At 41.6% G+C, this 21335-nt stretch overlaps 4 protein-coding genes across 6 annotated transcripts; 3 read left to right on the top strand and 1 right to left on the bottom strand.

Annotated features, from left to right (window-relative positions):
* The first annotated feature begins 2621 nt into the window (after positions 1–2621).
* Positions 2622–8334, top strand: LOC104419259. Of its 3 annotated transcripts, none has more exons than XM_010030875.3 (14): positions 2622–2925; positions 3584–3728; positions 3833–3900; positions 4005–4058; positions 4165–4248; positions 4365–4453; positions 4959–5039; positions 5559–5689; positions 6012–6053; positions 6713–6789; positions 6860–6950; positions 7024–7105; positions 7749–7821; positions 8024–8334. In XM_010030875.3, exons 1-14 carry the CDS (start codon positions 2828–2830, stop codon positions 8190–8192), a joined length of 1284 nt encoding a protein of 427 aa, XP_010029177.1. In that variant the 5' UTR covers positions 2622–2827; the 3' UTR covers positions 8193–8334. The 3 variants fall into 3 exon arrangements, with proteins under 3 accessions (XP_010029177.1, XP_010029178.1, XP_010029179.1); XM_010030876.3 differs by having other exon boundaries at positions 2623–2925; positions 4368–4453; XM_010030877.3 differs by lacking the exon at positions 2622–2925 and adding an exon at positions 3222–3370.
* Positions 8335–8483: 149 nt separating this feature from the next.
* On the top strand, positions 8484–12777 carry LOC120285881 (protease Do-like 1, chloroplastic). The gene is made up of 8 exons (XM_039301862.1): positions 8484–9264; positions 9440–9562; positions 10085–10256; positions 10812–10849; positions 11451–11649; positions 11788–11940; positions 12060–12194; positions 12366–12777. The coding sequence occupies exons 1-8, from the start codon at positions 8831–8833 to the stop codon at positions 12441–12443; spliced, it is 1332 nt and encodes a 443-aa protein (XP_039157796.1). The 5' UTR covers positions 8484–8830; the 3' UTR covers positions 12444–12777.
* A 1866-nt stretch (positions 12778–14643) lies between these two features.
* LOC104419258 (transcription factor MYB23) lies at positions 14644–16194 on the top strand. The gene is made up of 3 exons (XM_039302240.1): positions 14644–14883; positions 14992–15121; positions 15599–16194. Exons 1-3 carry the CDS (start codon positions 14751–14753, stop codon positions 15966–15968), a joined length of 633 nt encoding a protein of 210 aa, XP_039158174.1. The 5' UTR covers positions 14644–14750; the 3' UTR covers positions 15969–16194.
* A 493-nt stretch (positions 16195–16687) lies between these two features.
* LOC104419257 (carbonic anhydrase 2) lies at positions 16688–21017 on the bottom strand. Its single transcript, XM_010030871.3, is given in 11 exon segments — positions 16688–16885; positions 17142–17300; positions 17687–17721; positions 17724–17791; positions 17905–17990; positions 18356–18409; positions 18534–18650; positions 18804–18852; positions 19166–19312; positions 19677–19735; positions 20665–21017. Coding segments are annotated over 11 exon segments (1014 nt in total). The 5' UTR covers positions 20866–21017; the 3' UTR covers positions 16688–16846.
* Positions 21018–21335: the final 318 nt, after the last annotated feature.

Genomic DNA, 21335 nt, shown 5'->3' with positions numbered 1-21335 from the left:
TTTCTTTTATTTAATTCGAATTCTTCAATTGAAAATATATGAATCGCACGCGTTAAGATTGACTCTTCGTGAACTTGAAGTAAGAAAAGATAGGATTGGAAACTCTCGTCATCTGAATTGATGGTACACACATCAAGATTGACTCTTCGTGAACTCAAAGTAATGAAAAATAGGGTTGAAATTTTTCGTCATCTGAACTGGTGGGGTACGGGAAAACAATACACCATGTGATTGTGGGCCTACTTCCCTAACGAAACGATGCTAAATTGAGTGACTTGTGGTATTTTTCTTGGAAAATGAAAGGAAAGTTACAAGAAGAAGAGAAAAGAAAGATTGGATTTCTTTTCTAGGATAGCAAGTCAAAGACTGGATTTCTTTTATGGTATAGCAAGTCAACTTGCCGTTGTAAAAGAGAATTCAGGCGCCGGGGGGGTGGCGGCTAGGGAAAGTGGGGAACAGTAATGTCAAAGTAAACCGTCCAATGCTTTTGGAGGGAAGGAAGCAGCGGTGGAGTTTCCGGTGCATTTCTCTTGGACTGATAAAAGCAAAGTTTCCATAGTTGACTTATGTCTTTTTCAGCTTGTGGAGAGCTTGCATGGTACAAGACAAACAGAACCATCGGAGGAGAGTTTAGGCTGCCTTAATCACCCCGAAACTAAGTAGTAGAAGGGGACAAAAACGAGTACATAATTATAAAAAGAAAGAGCATGTATCTACCCACTTCCTGGCTTTCAGCACATAACTATTCGTCACCCAATTGCGCAACTCAATGCCAAGTCTTTCTTTATGCCTCTCAACTTCCATTCTAAATAATGTCATGCCCAGAAAGTGTGTGATCATTATAGATGATGTAATGCCCCAACTTGAAAAGGATGGAAAGTGATCATCAAGGCCAGCTTGACAAGAATGGAGAGTGATTGTTAGAGCCAAAAGGCTCGAATAAGAAGTAACTCCCTATAAGCTTTTAGGATAGAAAAACGAGTAGAAATGAACTGAACTGTACATCGAACTAAACGAGAGCGTTCTTGGAATATATATATGTGAGATTAGAATTAACTCACAAGAAACGCTTCTGATGGATAGCATCATAACTCCAATTTCAAGCATTCTCAATCAAGAACACTATCGGGATAAGTAACCCTTGGGAAAGAGTGTCCACTTGCTTGGTATGGCACAAACCAAAGCAAAAAATAACTTAAGTGAGTTAATCCACAAATTATTTCAAATTGTTCAATTGTTTGCCCATAATTTTTTTTTGGTGCAAGCGGCTCCCTAAAGTGAATGTTCTTTTGTTTGAATTAGCCCTTCCATCTAAATCATGGACGACAATGTTAACATGGCTTTTAAGACATCATTAATACTGCAAAGGTGTCCTACATGGTATTCATGATATGATGACCTAGCTTGATGATAATGAAGAGTGATAGTTGGGGCTAACTTGACAAGAATGGAGAGTGATCGTTAGGGCCACGAATAAGAAGTAGCTCTCCATATATGGTATTCTATTTCTATTTTAATTGAAGTACCAATTCGAGCAGAGATACATACATTTTAAGAACCTAATTGCACAAAAAAGAAATTGGATGCCTAATTAAACAATTTGAAAAAGTTCAAAGACATACAGGAGTGCTTTTATCTCTATCTTCCAAAGGGGGAGAAATAAATTCCTGCGGACCATAGGCTTGTCGCAAGGCCCAACTCAAGTTTGATAATGGAAAAGCTCGAGTCCAATAAGCAAATAAGCCCAAGTTCTTCCAAGAATGCTCAGACCATTTTTCTTTTCTTTTTTCCGTCTTTTTGCAATATAGCATCTTTCTTTATAGTATTTCCAGGCCCGATCACAAAATGATATCATTATCCTAAGATGTCTGTATATACTCCTAAACAATGCACACAAAAAAAAGATGTGACCCACTTGATTGATAGAAATTTTATGTTTAGCTGTGAAATTTCTAAGTTCAATATTGACTTAACTATCTAGGCAAATAATACAAAGAAAATAAGATGAAAAATGGGCAATTAAAGCATGATGAATATTCATGACCGAAAAAGAAGAACAAAGTGTCCGATGAATATGAAATGGATTCGGTGGACATTATACGTGCATCTTGATTGAGATGTATATGAAATGTATTTGATCAAGATCACATATGACATCTTGATTTCGATATGGTAATTTATTATAGTATTTTCTGTGCTTGACTGTAATAAATTTATTTGATTTTGGGTTTTTCTAATATGAATCACTTATCGAGAGATGTTGCTTCAAATCGAACTTGGTTAAAATAATTTTTTATTTAGTAAGCCTAACAACTTTTACGAAAGATGCTAATATCACGATTCATTTTTGGGAAAGGAGAATCACATCGATCCCTATTTAAAAAATGTAGGTATAGTTAAAAGAAGATGAATACTAAATTTGAATATTGAGCAAAAATTCATCTACTCGCCACGCAACATTACCAGGGAGGCCACCTCACCCGGCCCGAACCGGCCCGAACCGGCCCGACCCGACCCGACCCGACCCGGGAAGAGGTCTTCGAAGGGAAGTGCCACGTCACTGGCGTCTGTTGCCGCTGATGTAGAGCGCCCCACCTCCTTCGAAACCGTTCTTCTTCTTCAACCAGAAAAAAGCAAGAGAGACATGCGCGCGCATCGAATCTCTCTCTCCCAACAAAATTCCTCCTCCGTCTCCGTCTCCTTCTTCGCACTTCCTCTGCTCTCCATTTCTCGACCGGAAGAAATACCTAACGCCGACCATCGCGGCGAGCTCGGGTAGCGCGCGCCGGAGAGCGAGAGAGCGAGAGAGAGAGAGAGAGAGAGAGAGATGGGGAACTGGTTCTTCAAGGAGCCGCCGCCGCCGCCGCCGCCGGTGGTGCTCGTGCCGCCGCTCTTCGACTTCCCTCCTCTCGCCGCCCGCACCAGGTCTCTGCTCCGCGCCGATCGTTTTCCTTCCGCTCCCGCCTCGGTCGTGGAAATCCGTGTTTCCGCTGCGACTTCCTTGATTTCTTTTTTCTATTTTCGGTCGGCGCATTGGCGAGTTTCGTGGGACTTGCTCCGTCTTGGTGATTGTTTCGGTGTTTCCATGGAGCTATGGATGCAAATCGGAAGTCGGTGCTCGTTTTGCACGTTGATCAGTGTGCTGTCTATGTTTTCGTTAGTTTAGCTGAAGTGTCTTTCTGATTGCGACCGCTGATTCGTATTTGTTGTCCAATCGATGTGAAGTTGTACAGCGAGGCGTGCATTTTTTTTCCTCGTTTATGTTTGAGTTTATTTCTAATAGCTTGTGAAGGCCTGCATTTCAGCTGCTCGGGTCCTCAACACTTTTGTTTATCCTCTTTTCGCACGGCTAGGAATATGGAAGAGCAAGGTCCATAAATTTGATTACGTTTTCGATTTAGATGTTGTTGGGCCAGATTGTTTTGTATTTGGCCTACTTTATGCAGTGGGTTTTTCCAGCTTTTGGGATAATTCACTGCTCTTTTATATACGAAATTGATATCTGCTAGTGTGGCTTGTTTTACTTCAATTCGAGGACATATTCAGCGATTTGTGAAAATGAAGAATGTTTTGGGTATTGCAGAATGTTGGAGTCCTCGTACAATTTGTTATTCGGGAAGCTTGTGCTTAAATGTTTATTTGAGGACTATTTTGAGGATGCAAGGCATTTCAGCACAAGAGTTATGTTAAAGCCAATCGATGATCCTCATGTGGATTTGGTGGCAACTGTATCCTTGGTTATTCTTGCTATTGGCTGGATATTACCCACATAATGTGCAAGATTCCATGGACTTTCTTGCTGCTTCGGTCTCTTTTTCCTTGACTTTTATAGGTTTCTGGTCCATTAGATCATAAGCCAGACGAGCAAATTGTAGGAAATGCAATATTTCGATGGCAGAGGTGATTATTTTTCTTCTGTCATTATGCTTCATTGTTATGAGATATGTTCTAAAGTTACTCATGGTACTTACTCTATCTTCTTTGTATGGTCTCTGTAAGAGCAGCGATGTGGATGATCCTCATACCTTCATGGATCTTTTTGTATCAAACTCTGATCCGTAAGAAACATTATTTGAAGATAATATTTACTATCACTAGTTCTTTGTGTTTACGTTCCATGATTACAATATGAGGCTTAGTTTTGCTGTGCTTGCTGCACCGAAGGATCTTGCAGGTGAGATCATGTGCTTACCATCCTAGATTTGGGTTTGGAGCTTTCGGCATTTTCCCTTTGCTGTCGGCAAAGAGGTAAATTCCTACACAAATCATCTCACTTAATTTTTGAGGCCGCGCTTGCTATACAGATTTATTTTGGTCTATTTGCTTAACAGTATTTGAATTATTGACACTGCCTTCTACTCTAGCAGAGAATCGTCAGAAGATTATGGTGTCATGGGCTTGAGATATGGCTCAGGAAATTTGTCCTTGGGCGCCACTTTGATGCCATTCTCTAGTAAGTCACTTCAATTTGCAATAACATATATTTTTCTAAGCATATGACCGGAGTCCACATTTATAGCTTTAATTTATGCAGTCATTTTTTGTGTCACTGGTTAACTATTTCTTTCTTGTGTCATGGCGAGGCAGTAGAACAACATTTTATTCTATCATTGTTAAGTAACCAAACATCTTACTCCTATCCTTGGTTGTATCTTCCCGATAGGTTGAAGGAGAGAAATCAGGGTGAAGTCTGGGGAAAGTTCATCATCTAGAAAATTTGATTATTGGACAACCAAGATGAGACAAAATGCTAGTTCCTTGAAAGAATTACCTGTCACTTTTTTTTGTCCTCCGTGTTAACTAACTCCCTTCTTCTTCATCAGAGAAGGGAAATTGTAAGGTTTGAAGGTGTTAATAGTGTCAACTTGCCTTTTGAGATGGGTCATTGTAGCTTGTCTTATTACTTCTGTGTAGCTCACTATGAAATTAGGGTTCTTACGCTTTGGTATCTGATGCAGTGAAGGATGAGTTGCCAAGGACTGCATGGCTGGTGAGCAAAATGGGAAGACTAACTGCTGGACTGCAGTACGAGCCACTATGTAAGGCTAGTTTAAGTCAAATTATTACATGAAGAACGTTTGACCTAGGAAGAAGATATTATAAATCAGGCAGATACATACATGTAACTGCACGTATCCTTCTGAGAAGATTGGCATACCTTACACCATGGAAAAGTATGCTCGGACTGGCAATATCATGCAGTTGAAACTGGTCATCTGAATTTATTAGATCCATTGTCCTCCAGTCCTATATCTTATTCTTCTGGAGCATTTAATAAAACTTTCTTTCTGAAAACATTATCTAGTGGGTGTGAAGGCAATAGAGCATGTGTGTTGTGTAATTGCAGCTGAACATATGGCAGATATGCATGAGTGTAGTTTGGTATGTCGGACACATGGCAGATTTTGATGGTCAGTCTTAACAACCTTTTGAAGCATGCATGTACATAATATATATGTGATGTCAATGAGACTATGAGAAATATCTCTGAAAGTTTAAGATGCTAGGATGTCTTTTTGCCCTTTTTTTCTTTTTTCCTGAATTGCTACTTGTTCCAGATGGGAAAGAAGACAAGGCAAAATATAAGAACTTGCAGAACTGGAGTTGTGCAATTGGCTATGGGGGAGGATCTGGCAGTCCCTTGAGCCCTTCGTTCAACTTTAATCTTGAACTTGCAAAGAGTTCCCAGGTATCTCTATGCTCAAGTTTATCTATCCCTATGGAGTGGTTAAGAACTCTGATGTAGTCTTCACCTTTTTCCAAGGTTTCAATAGGTTAGTTAGAATGTGGACTTTTAGATAAATGTTAGAGGTTGTTTGGAAGCAGTCATTAAAAGTGTACAATCTTGCTCAAACTTAACGCAGTTCTTTATTCAGAGTTTTAATGCAGTCCTTTATTTAATGTTGCCCTTCACAATGTTCAATATGAATTTTTTTTCCCTTTATACAATGCTCGACGTAAATTTGTTGCATATAGTTTGCTATGATCATCTCACTTTTCTTGGACTGCAGTTCATTGCCTCATTTTACCAACATGTGGTGGTCCAAAGAAGGGTATGCTACTTTTCCCATTTCAGACTTTTGAATCGTCTTGTTTTCATCCTTATGTGTAGGCAATCTCGTGTTCATCGAGTTTACTTTTAGCTATTTATGCTGTTTTTATTGTACTTCTTGCGTTCATACATATGGAATTTTTAATTAGATACTAATGGTACTGTACTTTAGCTGCCTCAGTTACATATTTTACAAAGATAAGATTTCTACTGGTTCAAGATAAAAACAATGCTAAGGACAGAAACCGCTGTATCATGTTAAATTCCACAATTAATTTAAGAACCCCATACTGTGTCTGACTGCAATTGAGGCTATGTACGACCATGTTTGAAAAAGAAGAAGGGGAAGGAGGAGGAGTAAAGAAATTTCATGTATTTGGCAGCTACAGACGTGGAAAATCTGGTTGAACAGTTAGCATTGTGCTGTTTTGGTTCCTTTTCGGCAGATACCGGTGACTAGCTTGCTTTTCTGCAGTGTTAGAATCTCATGTCATTGTTGTGTTTAGTAAACTTGTAATTGATAAGGTACTTAAGATCATGACACATCGTTCTTCCTGGTTGCAATTGTTACTTTCCTGATATGTTTCCTGCTGTGTACATTGTGGCACTTATTATCGCATGGCATTGTTTTTTGAGCTCTGAAGTGCTTTATCCGAACAGGTGAAGAACCCCCTTGAGGAAAATGAAGTCATCGGAATCACAAATTATATTGACTTTGGTTTTGAATTACAAACAAGGTACTTTAAATGCTAGAGTCTGTTATTTTGTTGCAGCAGAATATCTTAATAGATTTACTCCTTACAATAGGGTCGACAAAACCCAAACGTCAAAAAACTATTCAGAGTCCACATTTCAAGTTGCTGCGTCATGGCAGGCCAACAAGAACTTCCTGTTGAAGGTAAAGATCTTCAAAAAAATTTGTGCTCATTGGTATGCACTGTAGCATTAACTAGTTAATATATTTTTTCCAGGGTAAGATTGGTCCTCTAAGTTCATCAATAGCATTAGCATTCAAGTCATGGTGGAAACCTTCCTTTACTTTCAGCATTTCAGGTATCTTTTGGGTACAGAGTTTTATACATTTGGTTCAAACCAGCTTTGTTCTTTAGTACGGATAGGAAATATAAACTACTATATAATTAAAACTATTTGAAAATCTCATGAAAGACCGAGAGAGAGATTCAAAAGCTACATTTTCACTCATAGCTTAATAAGAGAATACCTAAGATGCCTCTTATTATTGAGCATGAGAGATGCCCCAAATCTATTAACTTTAATTAGACCTTACCCCACTGATTAATGCTATTAAAATATACTTCAACAGGATGGAGTACAACTTGTGAATTCTTTGTTCACCAGATTTGTTCTTTTAGCTACCCCCTTCCGTACTGGTCCTGTAGATCTTGATTTGGTATAGGTCTCGAGCAACAAGGTTCAGGCCAGTGATCAGTAGAAGCAAATTTATTCCATTCAAGAATGGCTTTAATGTCAAGAGTCCTTGAAAATAATATGTTGGAAATAGGATTTTCAATATTGATGATGGAGTCTTGCCTTCTGAAAGATCTTAAAGAAATTGTTGAAGTTGGATAGCTTCTCGTTACTTGTATTCAATTGGACATGAAACGACCTCTACTTCTCAATTATTGCATTATACGTCATTATAGTGTTGTGACTGGATCTTCCGATCATCCTGCAGCTACTCGAGATCGTTTGACTGGATCGAACTCCTGTGGGTTTGGCATTCGTGTTGAGCATCTAAGAGAAGCCAGGTTTGAATTATACTTGCGGACATGTTTGTTGCCTTTGTACGAGACTATGCTTTTCAAAATTACGACAACTTTGCTTGAGAATTCATAGGATGCCTGCGACTTCCCTTGAAGTTCTTCTCATCAAATGAGTGCAACATGGTACATTTTGGTATTAATGATGAAAACCAACCCTGATTGTTCTTTTGGATTCCCAAACTCGCAGCTACCAGAGAGCTGATCCAAATTTCGTGATGCTGACACCCAACAAGGAGCACCTAGCAGAGGGCATGGCGTGGAAGACTGGGAAAAGGCCGATGCTGCAGGCCGATGTCAACGCCGGAAACTTTTCCGGCTTACCAAAGGAGTTGAGACCCTTCGAGAAGATCTTATAGTTCATGCTTTTCCTTTCTCTTCCCTGATCTAAGCCACCTCTTTCTTCGCTGTTCATGATTAGATCGAGGGATTCTCTCGACGTTATAGTGGCAAAATGTTCCAGACGTTTCACGACTCGATAAACCATCTTTTCATCCGATGCTGTTACATTCGCACGCACTCCATCAGATAAAACTTTCTAGTGTAGTGGATGAGACAAAAGAAGGTGGAAAAAGACGAAGACGAAAAAAGGCCGTGGGCAACTACGTAATCCAAGGGGCCACGTTCTTGTGGCTGAGGCGATTTTGGAGAAGAGGGGGGGGATCCCTCGGAACGCATGCCAATGACGGAACTCTCTAGGACGGTCCAGACGAGTTCCCTCGGTCGCCGTGGTGCTCTTCCGACAATCGACGCAGCCGCGGTCCTCGACACGAGACAATAAAATAGAGGAGGAAAAAGCAATTTGATTGGCCAGCGGAAAACGATGAAATTCTCATTGGTCGAACGAGCAATTTTTTAATTTTTTAATTTTGGCTCTTTTTTGAATAGTGGGGGATATTCTGGACGTAGCTCCACCACAAGCTAGAAAAACAGGACGTTAACCCGGGAGTCAAATCCTCTCCCGTCGGGTGCTCCGACGAAGTTGTAAACCCGAACAATGGCGGCGGCAACTGCTCTCCATTCGCTGCTCTGCACCTCGCTCTCCAACTCTTCCTCTGCCTTTCCTCTCTCTCGCTCCCACCTCGCCAGGCCCGCCAAATCCGTCCTCTCCCTCCACCGGACCCCCGCCGCCGCCGTCCTCTCCATCCTCCGCCCCGCTCCTTCTCGATCGCGGGACTCCGGTTCCGGCCGGACCGCCCTCCTCCTCCTGGCGAGGGCCAGGGACCTCCCCCTCGCCTCCGCCCTCGACTCCGTGCTCCTCGTCTGCACCTCCATCGCCCTCTCCGTCTCCCTTCTCGTCGCCGACGTCGACCCCGCCTCCGCCTTCGTCGTCACCCCCCAGCGGAAGCTCCAGACCGACGAGCTCGCCACCGTCCGCCTCTTCCAGGAGAACACCCCCTCCGTCGTCTACATCACCAACCTCGCCGTCAAGTACGGGCCCCCTTTTACCCTCTCTCTCTGTCGATTGCGTTTTGCATCTTTAGAAATCCTGCACACTGCTAGCCCCCACCGTTCGTGCTTGCTTTAATAAATAAAAAAAAGGATTTCTTTTGAGCGCTGCCTTTTGATTGGTGCATGGCTCGGTGGGATTTTTTGGTGGGTTCAGGCAGGATGCCTTCACCTTGGACGTGTTGGAAGTGCCGCAAGGGTCGGGGTCTGGATTCGTTTGGGACAACGAGGGTCACGTCGTGACCAATTATCACGTCATTCGCGGCGCTTCTGATCTCAAGTTAGTCACCTCCTTCTCTGGTTTTCGCTTCCTCATCTTTGAATGTCGCCGCTAGTTTCAGCAACCCCTAGGTGCCTACTAGTCGGGCAATGTAAAATAAGGGAGCATCGTTTGCCTCTCATCTATGTTGTGTTAACTGGATATGAGGTGCTTACTGGAGACAATTGATCAAGTGTGCTGGTTTTGATAGAAAGGGAGCTGCTTGTTGATGCTAATCTGTTTATTTGACGAGTCATCTCTATCGGAAACCGCTTTCATGAATTAATTCTAATTTTTGAGGCCCAGATTCCTAGGTCTGTTTCCTGGTGAGATATTCCGATTTTGATTGGAAGGTGGTTACGGATACATTACCATTTCGTTGCTATGCCGTGAATTCCTTCACCTATGGAATAGAACCCTCTTGTCATGCTTCATTGGGAACTCCAGAGGCGAGGGTTGCTGGATCCATTTCCTTATGCTAATGGATCAATCTGAAAGCTTCCGTTGTGTTCTTCGGTGTAATTTGGCTATAGTTGCCCACAGGGTCACACTTGCGGACCAGTCCACGTATGATGCGAGAGTTGTTGGATTTGACCAGGACAAGGATGTTGCCGTGTTGCGGGTCGATGCGCCAAATGACAAGCTTAGACCAATCCCAATTGGTATCTCCGCAGACTTGCTTGTTGGTCAGAAAGTCTACGCAATTGGCAACCCTGTAAGCACGGACGTTCGCTTTACCATTCGAACAGTGTTTTCACTGTTCCTGGTCATGATTTGTGCTCTAGGTCTTACATATAAAGTCTTGTGAAGTATGATTTCCGTTTTCCTTTCCTGGTGAAATATGTACATGTACATTTTAAGAACATTTACCTAGTATATTACTTCACAACCCATGTATGTGTGATACTTATCTAAATGATATGCATTGTTTTTTTAACCTAGCAAATTGGCAAATTTCAGATGCTTATTTTGGACATGAAATCTTCATATTACCTCAATTTGATAACTCATATATTTTCTATGTGAAGAATATGTGGCATGGTCGCTTTTGAATGTCTTAATATATGCATCTATTTTTTTGTCCTTTTGTCATGTTGGAGGCTGAGTGAGTCATGATTTAGTTATTGCTTGACGTGAATGTGGTGGACAGGAGTGGCAAAGTTTAGGCCTTGGCTCTAGTATTTAAGAGATTACACAGAATTCAATTTAGTTAAAATCCGGACTTTGTTTTGTGGATATAATCATTTGAGATGATTTTTGTTTCTTGCAGTTTGGACTTGACCATACCCTTACCACTGGTGTTATAAGGTATGATAGTGTGAGAAAGGAGCTTTGCAATGTTAAAGAAGAGCATCTTGAGTTTGTTCATGCTGCCTTTATTTCCTTTTGTACTTTCTGGAGATGTTTTGCATTTACCTACACAGTTTTCACAGTTATGTAACCCTGCTCGCTTAACCTGATTTAGTGGTACTGAAATGAAAAGGTGGTAATCAGTTTTGAGGGCACATTATTGGAGGGGTGGGTAATTAGACTAAAAAAATTGATCCTTCGGGGCAAAAATAATCAAGGAGCTTATAATCATTGGGACTCTCCCTATAGCTTGACTGGATTATTGGCAGTTTTAATGTTCCAAATTTTTGCAATTACAGTTGGGTCTAGCTTCAAATAACGATCCTAAAGTTCTCACAAATTGAAAGGGAAATGATCTCTTCAACTGGAGGATATGCTTGAGGAATCAGCTGTTTTGAGTTTATCTGCCAGTGAACTAAGTCCGGAATTAAAAAAGAAACCAGGCAGACAACATGAAAGAGAAATAAATGCTGTTGAATTTTTTCTTTTTCCAGCTAAGTCGAGAATTTTGCAAATTTTAAGTGAATATCCCTCTCATTTTATCCCCTACCTGTTGCAGTGGCCTTCGCAGAGAAATCAGTTCTGCTGCCACTGGGCGTCCAATACAAGATGTCATACAGACTGATGCAGCAATCAATCCTGGAAATAGTGGGGGGCCGCTACTAGACAGTTCAGGAAGTCTGATTGGAATTAACACGGCAATATACTCTCCCTCTGGTGCTTCCTCAGGCGTTGGATTTTCAATTCCTGTTGACACTGTGAGTATTTCTTGGATTTTTTTTCTATATCCTTAAGAGGCCTCTGCAGCATGCATTCTGTAGTTGACGTCAATACTGGCATAATTCAATCATCATCTGCCTTACGAGTAAGTTATTGATATAAATTAATTGATTCAGGTAAGTGGAATTGTTGATCAGCTGGTAAAGTTTGGCAAAGTCACTAGACCAATCCTAGGTATTAAGTTTGCACCTGATCAATCTGTGGAGCAGTTAGGAGTAAGTGGAGTTCTTGTGCTAGATGCCCCTGCTAATGGACCAGCTGGCAAAGCGGTATAATTGATCTTCTTCAGGCATCATATTTCATACTATGTCTCTTCACAAGTTTATTTCTTTGGAGACGAAGGCTCTGCTTCAATGCATATAATGCTTAATTGGTTTTAATCTGGCAGGGCCTACTACCGACCAAACGTGATTCATATGGTAGGCTTATTTTGGGTGACATCATAACATCAGTCAATGGAAAAAAAGTCGTTAACGGCAGTGATTTGTACAGAATTCTTGATCAGTGTAAAGTGGGTGATACGGTATGTGCTATATGAGCTGCTCAATTTTGTTATTGGCGGTGCATGCTAAATGAATGATAGCCATCTTATGTGATATGAGTCAGAAATCAGACCTATGGCTGTATGAATTAAAACTTCATCAAACTTTCAGCAAGCTGTCATATGTATTGAATCTTGGACGATCTTATGCAGGTGACTGTGGAAGTTTTGCGTGGTGATCACAAAGAGAAGATACCTGTTATCCTTGAACCGAAACCAGATGAGTCATGATAAGCCAAATGGTTCGAGATTGCAGTTTTGTGCAGTACATATAAAGAGGAAATACCATTATTTTTGTGCCTCTGCCGTTTTCTCTGGTTAAGTCTTGTTGTACATATTCCTCGTTTGTGCTTGAATGCCCGCCTAAATTGTAAAATCTAGCCTCATACCAGGATGCGATTATGACATTTTATCCAGCTGGTGCTAAGTTACTTACTCATGTAACACAATACCTGTGTAAGATAAGAAGCGCTCGCCATTACCATTGTAATGGGAAATGTTCTGACGATGAACCAAGTAAGCCTGGTCAGGGAGTAATGTGCTAAAGGACCAGCATTTAGTCTGATTTCAGATCTCTTTTTTGCAAGTGGATGATTTCCGTTCCTCCATTGGTAATGCCTAATGGACGGCATGGGCACAGTCAGACTGAATTGTCATGAGGAGTTATGGAGAGATAAGTAGGGAGCTTTTATGCTTGAAACTTTAAGATCAGTGCTCGTTATTTACAGTGCAATGAGGTGTCGCTTTTCAAATGAGGAACCTAAATTATGAGTGCCCGGACAAGAAAACATACATATCAAGATACAAATCCGCCAAAATTCGGTGCTTCATTCGAACGGGTGGTCAGTGATTGTTGTCAAAAACTACACATGGCTATTCCTCTTTTGTCTTTTCATCCGTCTTTAATGCAGCAAATTAAAAATTGATCACCGCCTGAAAAGTTGGTATTGAGAGGTTGAGCAAAGGCAATGCCTGCAAATTTCAGTGCACGATCGACAGTAGAAACAGTGTCATCTTTCGGTGGCTCCACCTCCTGAGTGTGGGCAATCAAGAACGTGAAGTGGGAATCACGTGTGAGGCCAAGTACACCACGGTAAAAAAATCTCATTGCTGCGATGGTTATATTGCCAGGACACTTCGCTCAAAATGGTACTCACCTGAATCTCCATCGCTAGTTTTTCAAGCACCTACTCTCATTTTCCCATCGATTCGGGCATGCATCTTTTGATTCCTCGAAGTCAGTGTTTAACGGAAAGATGCAGATGCGTCTTCCAATTATGCGCAGCATCTTGACGCACGAGTTAAGCAATTTCACACGGCTTTCGTATTGTTACCTTGAGTGAAACTCATGAAACCTATCAGGCCAATAATCCCACCGGAATCTTCTGACTGTAGTCTGATAACTGTCCTCATTGTCGAGTCTATCACTGTTTACTCTTATTACTCAGGATTTCGGGAGCTCGAGAACCACATTAGAGAAGAGCGCAGCAGTAATTCCCGACTGCTAATCGCAACTTGTCACCCTGGTGAGGTCAAGAGGTCAGCATTTCTTTTTCCCCTCGAGTCATTGTGGTTTTTACCAATGGAAATAACCTCCAAGAAAGATGATATGTTTCCTTATCGAGCCCCACACGAAGGACCAATAGATTGACAACTAAATGTAGGTAAACAGTCTAGCAATAAATAGGTTTACCAGACAATGACGATGATGAAAACAGATAAATGGTCCTCCCTCTGCTGGCCTGACTTTCCATGGACCACGGGTCTCTTCTTGTCCTTGGATTTTATGACTGATCCAACCTACTTCGACCGTCGAGGATCAATTTAGGCATGAATGAATGGCTTTTTACATTTTTACTTTTAGCAGCAGCGATACTGTCCTTTCAAAAATCTCTCCCCTGTACTCTCGGGCTACTACTAAAACCTCATTTGGAAATTTCAAATTCATGTCTTGTCTGTACCTTGGAACTTTTTCCATCTTGCTCCAGGTCATGTGATGGTTGGAGAATTCCAGCTCTGCAGTGAAACGAATCCAAAGCTATGGATGAAAGCCTTCATTTATCTTGAGAAATCAAAGCACAAAGAGGCCATCTAAAAGGAAAGAGGAGGCAAATTATCAATTAACACTCGGTTCAGCAAAAATAAGAAAGGCTTTAATGACACGCATTTTAGCTCTGAGATGTGTGCCAAAGCTGCATATATATATTTATATATATATATATATATATATATATATAATACCCAGACGACATCCATTCTGTTATTTAATTTTCCACTCTCTCGGCTCTGGCAAGTCAAAAATACATTCAAAAAAAAAGAAGTCAAAATTGTATACTAGTTTTTTCATTATCATCATGTTAGCCAAGTTTCCTTTCATCTGTTTTTTCACTTTTAATTTCTTTTTTACTGCAACAGACAACACAGAGCCCTTTTTCAGCTTATAAAAGAGTGTAACATACTGAAGCATGATTGCAAGTGCGATCACCCCTTTTTCTTCCTGGTTCTTGAACCGAGTAAGAAAAAGAAGAAGAGGAAGAGATGACAAAGACAGAGGGAGGAGGAGGGAGCCAACTCAAGAGAGGCTTGTGGACTGTGGAGGAGGACAAGATCCTGATGGACTATGTAACAGAACATGGAAGAGGACAGTGGAATTCCATAGCTAGGAGGACAGGTTTTAGAGATAAAAGTCTTCTTCTTTCTTTAATATGTTCTCACTTGTTTTGCTGTGTCTTTTCAAGATGAACTCATGGGCAAACCACATTGGCTTTGTGATGTATAGGCTTGAGAAGATGTGGCAAGAGTTGCAGGTTGAGGTGGATGAATTACCTGAGCCCAGACATCAAACGAGATCACTTTACTGAGGAAGAAGAAGACCTCATTGTTAGACTCCATAATTTGTTGGGCAACAGGTTACTTGTTTACTCCTCTCTTTAGGTATTCCCATTATAAATTTTTTCAGCTATGTGAACCCCAGGTAAACTTGAATTGTAAACGATGCTATCTAGAGAGAAAATTCTCGCCATGATTATTCTTTGTTTCACAAGAGATCTGTTATTCAGCAAAACTCTCGATTGAACTCATTGTTGTCTGGTCCCTCTGATATGATGAGTTCCTGATAAAGCAGAACATTTTATGGACACAAGGAACATGTCTCTCATAGGTTTAAGAAATTCCAACGTGGACAAAATGGAGGTAAAATTGTACAGTACAAGCAAAAATTAATCCCATTCTCTTCCCACTCTTTGCTCTAGGCAAATTGTTTCCATCTATAGTACAGTTTGAGTTATGCACAATTTTGATACTTATCGGCATAAAAATCACTGCAAATGTGTAGCAGCAAAATGGGATTTCTACTCTAACTTGTGAAAACCATTTTTCCCCACTAGGTGGTCTTTGATTGCGAAACGGGTGCCTGGTCGAACGGATAATCAAGTGAAGAACTACTGGAACACTTATTTGAGCAAAAAGCTGGGCATCAAAAAGCAAATTTGTCAAGTCGAGAGAACAAAATCTAGGATCTTGCATATTTCTGAGAGTTCAACACATAAGGATTCTATTTCATCTTGTGCTGGCAACAGCAGGTCTTCGGAAATGAATGTGGACAAGAGTCCGGAATCCCAAGAGATGTTGGACCTGCCGGAGTTGACAAGCAGAGAAGAGTATTCCACCCCCTCTTTCTGGGATTTTGAATCCGATTTAGAGATGAATCTTAGCATGATGGAGTTTCTGGATGGACATTCTCTCCCTTCCTATTAGCATCATCCAAGGGTATTTTCTTATTAGTCTATCTGTTGAATTTGGAGCATGGAGCTGCTCCAATAACCAAATAGATGATTGTTCTCCTGGAAAAATGTTGAAGCTTGCATCGGAAGACTGAAATCATCATGTGTAAGTGCAAATTATTTCTAATCTTGGTTTCTTTATCAACGGGCTGTCTTTACGCCAGTTTTATCAAATAAACAATTATAAGAATCTTGTATCAGTCCCCAGGAAGAACAGTTTACTTTCAATGGGTCTCAAGTAAAGGTAAAGAGAGTGTAGAATGTCAATCAGACCAGATGATGCATCCCTTAAATGTGACTCAACACAAACAAAGGACCGCCAGGTGATGAGTAAGTGAGATGAAGACACCAATCCCTCTAATGCGGCAAAACTGGCTTAAGTTGAAATGTCCTAAAATTAGACATGGCAACCAACTCACGATTCATCTAGGCAGCTGTTTGTGCCTCCACGAAAGCACGCTCTAGTCCTGTATTCTTGCACATGAAGTTTTGAATCTATTTGGCCTCAAGTGTAGTGAATGACTTCTGAAAACCGACTTCAATATCCAGTCCTCTTATTATTTTATTATTTGTGCATTTAAACCAAAGATAGGAATCATTTAGTTGATCAATTAATCCGGTTGTCTGCCAATTCATTTGTTATGTGGACTTCGGATGAGGGACTCTAAATGCACCAAGAGTAAAAGAAACAGCTAATGAACTTGGCTTTAAAATGATTCAGATTCTGAACCACCAATTCTTGCAAAGGAGGTTTATCTACATAGCCCAGTTCATGTTATTTCATGAAAAAACACAAACAGAATCTCCTCTCTGCAGGGAACAAGTGACTTCTAAGCGTGTCTCTAGTACTCCCTAAAGCTTCCAATGCAGTATCGTGGCGACATCTTTCATCTGACAAACAAAAGAAAGAAAAGGCAAAATTGCCGTATGAATCAAAATAAAGTAGCCAAGTTTATTAAATCATCAAATTCTCATAATAAAAACAGAAATTTCAGCCAGCAATCACACAAAAAAGGGATGAGCAGGTGATCAACGCCCATATTTATTGGAAAGAAAGGTTGTACAGGGTACATTTTTAGGGGGGAAATCAGCTTAGGGAATAAAGACAGGGGTCGCTACTTAATGTGCTCGATGATGATGTTCATACTGAGAGTGGTGGAGAGAGGCCAAAGTCAAGCCCCCAGAGCTCAAATGCCCCATTAACAAAGTCATAGTAGCCTCCCTTCAGTGATAGTGTCTTGTTCACCAGCCCATCTCTCACAAATGGGTAAGTCAGCAAGTTCCCAAGTGATACATTCACTGCTTCCTGCAAAAATCCAACCCCAAGACATAAAAAAAAAATTAAACATGCAGGAAAACTATAAGATAAGTCGCCGTTCTCCATCGGAGAATCGAACGCTTTCTTTGTCTTGTGCAGAAAGCAATATTGTCGATTAGAAAAATAGCTTAGCTAACTGGATGTTCGACAAAGTGGCTTTCTCAATTAGCTACTGCTATAATCCTTTTGACTTACGAAGTATCTTTCTTAAGCGAAAATTCAGCTTTCTCTATTGAAACGTAGGTTCTTCTAACAACTCTAGTTCAGCTCTTCTTGCTAGGAACAGGTTCCTCCAGCGCAAAACACTCGATCTACCGTGTGGACTGGCACGTGTCCTAAGAATAGCAAGCTTTGAGAAAGGGGCAACAGAATACCTTCTCACAGTGTCCGCATAGGTCAGGGAGGGAGCCCCGTTGAATTGCGAGTTGACTTTGGCTTTGGCAGGCAGACAGATCTTGACCCAATCTTCTATGAAATCACTGGATGTCATTTGTCAAAATGCGATCAGGAACTAAGTATGGTATCCCTCCTGAATGTTCTAGGTGACTTTTTGTAGCAATAGCAATGGCGAAGGGGAGGGCTAATTGCTTACGTGGAGTTGGGTCCATCATATTTGAAAGTCATCAGTCCCTTGATTCCGCCGCAGGCGCTGTGCCCAATGACCACAATCTCTTGGACCTGGGCAATGAAAATGGAAGCAGGGGAAAAAGAGAGCACATTAGTCGGCTACATGCTCAGGAATTTCTCATTCTTGGTACACGCTGCCCTGGAACTTTGATAGCATTCCTCTCTTACGGTTATCCAAAAATGAGTAAAGGGAAAATCGATGGTCGATTACATTATCATTATTGCCACGGAATATATATATATATATATATATATATATATATATATGCGCTCTCTCTAGGTTGTGACACTGTTTCTTGATATCTCAAATTTCAAGGGACGCAAATATTCGTCCAACAGTTTTGATTTATCTGTCAGAGGACACTTAACCGGTACATAGGTCGATACGAGAGCACAGAATTTGAGTGAAGTTTTACCTTGAGGTGCAAAACAGCATACTCGATGGCAGATCCAGTTCCAGCATACTTGGTCTGTTTAAAGCAAATGTGAATTAACAAAGACAGACGATTATGTTGCTTGGAAATGAATCGGGAATCGCTGAACACAATTAATGATTAACTTTTGTTTCTTTTATTTTAAAGGGAGAAGTGATGCCTGATCATATGGAGGGACCATGTTGGCGACGTTGCGGACCACAAAAGCCTCTCCTGGTTGGAAATCCAGCACATGAGATGGGCACACTCTCGAGTCCGAGCAAGCAAACACCATGAACTGTAACATAAGGATACACCGAACTGTCTTCGTGAGAAATATTGCCAAAACTCTGGCAGTGGATTCTATATATTCATAGCAGGAGATGGTTCATTTCAGGTGCGTTATATGCTCGTGTGAACATGCGAAATAATGCAGTTTCTGTAAATTTACCTTTGGACTCTGTCCTTTGGCCAGTTCACCATATAAAGCAGGGTTCTTGCTGAAACAGATTGAAGGGAAAAGAATAAATGAAAGCAACAGTGCTCTTCTGCAGGCGCTTATATCAGTCCTAAAGAGAAACTCATATAGATCTAGGCGAGCACATGGGAATCAAACTGTAAATGCAAAAAAGTAAATGAGTCGATCATACTCAAGTAATGATGAGCTTTCGCCACGTGTTTTACAAAACTAATTTTTACTCACATCTTTTAGTATCTTGCATCACTCTATTTTTCCTTATAAACTTCAGATCACTGATGATTATAGTGTAAAGAAGTAGAGACAGAGGAAAAGAGAGAGAGCGAAGAACAGACTCGTATTTCTCCTTCTTGAAGAAGGTGAAGCCAGTTTTGATTCTGTCAACGGAGCTGGATGGCTTGATGTCTGGGGAAGCAGTTTGCAACTCCGCAGTTATTTGCTCCACTTTTGCGGCTGCTGTGGCTTTCAGGTCCCCCTTCTCACTGTACAATCATAAATCATCATCGGTTGATATATTCGAGTGAAAAGAGCGTCGAATAGTACTCTTGAGACGCTCACATAAGACTTTTGTCACATATGTCCGATCAAGATGTACATTTTCGTATCTGATGAGGTTGGTTTCTTTCGAGATGCATATTTCCTCAATTTTCGAAACGTCTCAATAATCATTTTACTGCTTCGAGCGCGATTAACTAGTGCCTCAAGAGCATACCAACCACAAACCCTGTTAATATATATTCAACTGACCATATCCGTGTCGATGTTATGGTTGATTACAAGGGTTCAGACAGGACCATAAAAGCAGAGGTAGAAGGAAAAGAAACAAAACAGTCGAGCAAAACAAACCTGAGGAGTTTCTTGAGAGCCTCAATGGCCTCGTCATAGTCCTTGCCCATCTCTTCTGTCTGCAGATCATCATGCCCCACGTAAGAGTCGAGTCAAGAACCGGAAAATTGGAAAAAGCTCTAACCGGATATCAAAACTACACGAACTGCGCAAGACGAGTGCTGAACGACACCAATCAGATGCGTGCGGATTACTGCCAGCTCGTCGGATCGAAGTCTAAAACATGCATGAGTTCATACCTATCTCGTCAGTCTCCTAAGCATCAGACGAAACTGGGGTCAACTGAGGTGACGAAGGGAAGTTAAATACACGCGAGTGATTAGGTGCAGGTAGGGTGCCGAGGAAACTGGCTTTAAATGGACTGTTTCTATACACAACTCCTCCGTCCTCCGTTGCGCAACACGTGTGGCCTGGAATTCGCGGGCGAAATCCGCATCTTCTTTGACTCGGCCATGTGTTTCTCACTTTCCTGTTCTAACTCCTGGTAGTTAGGAGTTTGCTTGGTGGCGGTTGTGCATTGAATCATTTCGAGCCACGCGTTTGTCGCTATTGGTACCATGTCATTGAAGACGGAACCAAAGGAAAAGGAACAGGAGAGAAGAATCGGCATACATTAGTGTACTACGAAACTTAAACACGCGTGTCCGTATCGCGAATAGGACGTGACTTCTCGGGGTCGTCCTTTGCATGCTCTTAATCCCCCTCCGGATTAAGAACTTTCTCGTGCATGCGACCAAGCCTAGCCAAGTCGAAAAGCAGCTACTCGAAATTTCACGTTCAAGCGTCGAGTACAAGAAATGCACTTCATTACATACTTAATCCACGAAATGTTTTCCCCGTACCAAAACGCAAGGACTCGTGTCCAGTTTTATACGAAGGAATTCTTTTCTTTACTTTTCTAAATGCATTGTCGAATGCATGGCCGCTAAGCGGGAGAACGGATTACATATCTAGAGAGAGTGTGTGTGAGAGTGAAAAAGAGAGGTACCCAAGTGGGGTTGATGACAGGGGCGGGGGCGGCGAAAACGGGCTCGTTACGGATGAGGGTCGGAGGAGAGACGGAGGAGGAGGAGGAGGAAGGGCCGAGGCGGGCGGAGAGAGAGGGCCGTAGGCCGGCGGCTCTCTTGAGCGAGGAATGGGCAGGGGAGAAGGAGGTGGCGCACCAGCTGCTAACCGGAGACGTCGACATTGTGGCAAGGGGCCCTCGTTGCTGTGGAATTTATAGCATGCGAACCACCCCGCAATAAATTCACGATACCGAGAGAACGGTCGAAGGAAGAACGAGAAGAGGAGGGAGAAGAAGAAGATAAGAGAGAAAGCGACGGACCGGTGAAGGAGAGCTTCAGACTCCTTGTGGTGAAGATGAGGAATGGGGATGGATTGGATGATGTTTTTTGGGGGGAGAAAGCAACAATATCTCCATCGTCTCCTTCATCGCCACCCTGATGCCCGTTGCATTTTCGAAAGTTTGAGGTTGAGGGTGGGGTGGACCATGCGTGCAATCGCCGCTCGCCACGTAAATCCTATCTCCCGCATCTTGCCTTCTCCTTTTCCTATTCACCTCTCGTTCCTTTGTCCACTATATCCCCACCACCCACCTTGTTTGTTCCATCTGACTTCGGTGGTCATGCTTCAAACTTCCACCAGATACTCTTTGGT

Source organism: Eucalyptus grandis, chromosome 9 (assembly GCF_016545825.1).
Source record: "Eucalyptus grandis isolate ANBG69807.140 chromosome 9, ASM1654582v1, whole genome shotgun sequence".
NCBI classification, from domain to species: domain Eukaryota; kingdom Viridiplantae; phylum Streptophyta; class Magnoliopsida; order Myrtales; family Myrtaceae; genus Eucalyptus; species Eucalyptus grandis.
The sequence above is the reverse complement of the archived record's forward strand: the minus strand, read 5'-3'. Positions and strand labels throughout refer to the sequence as shown.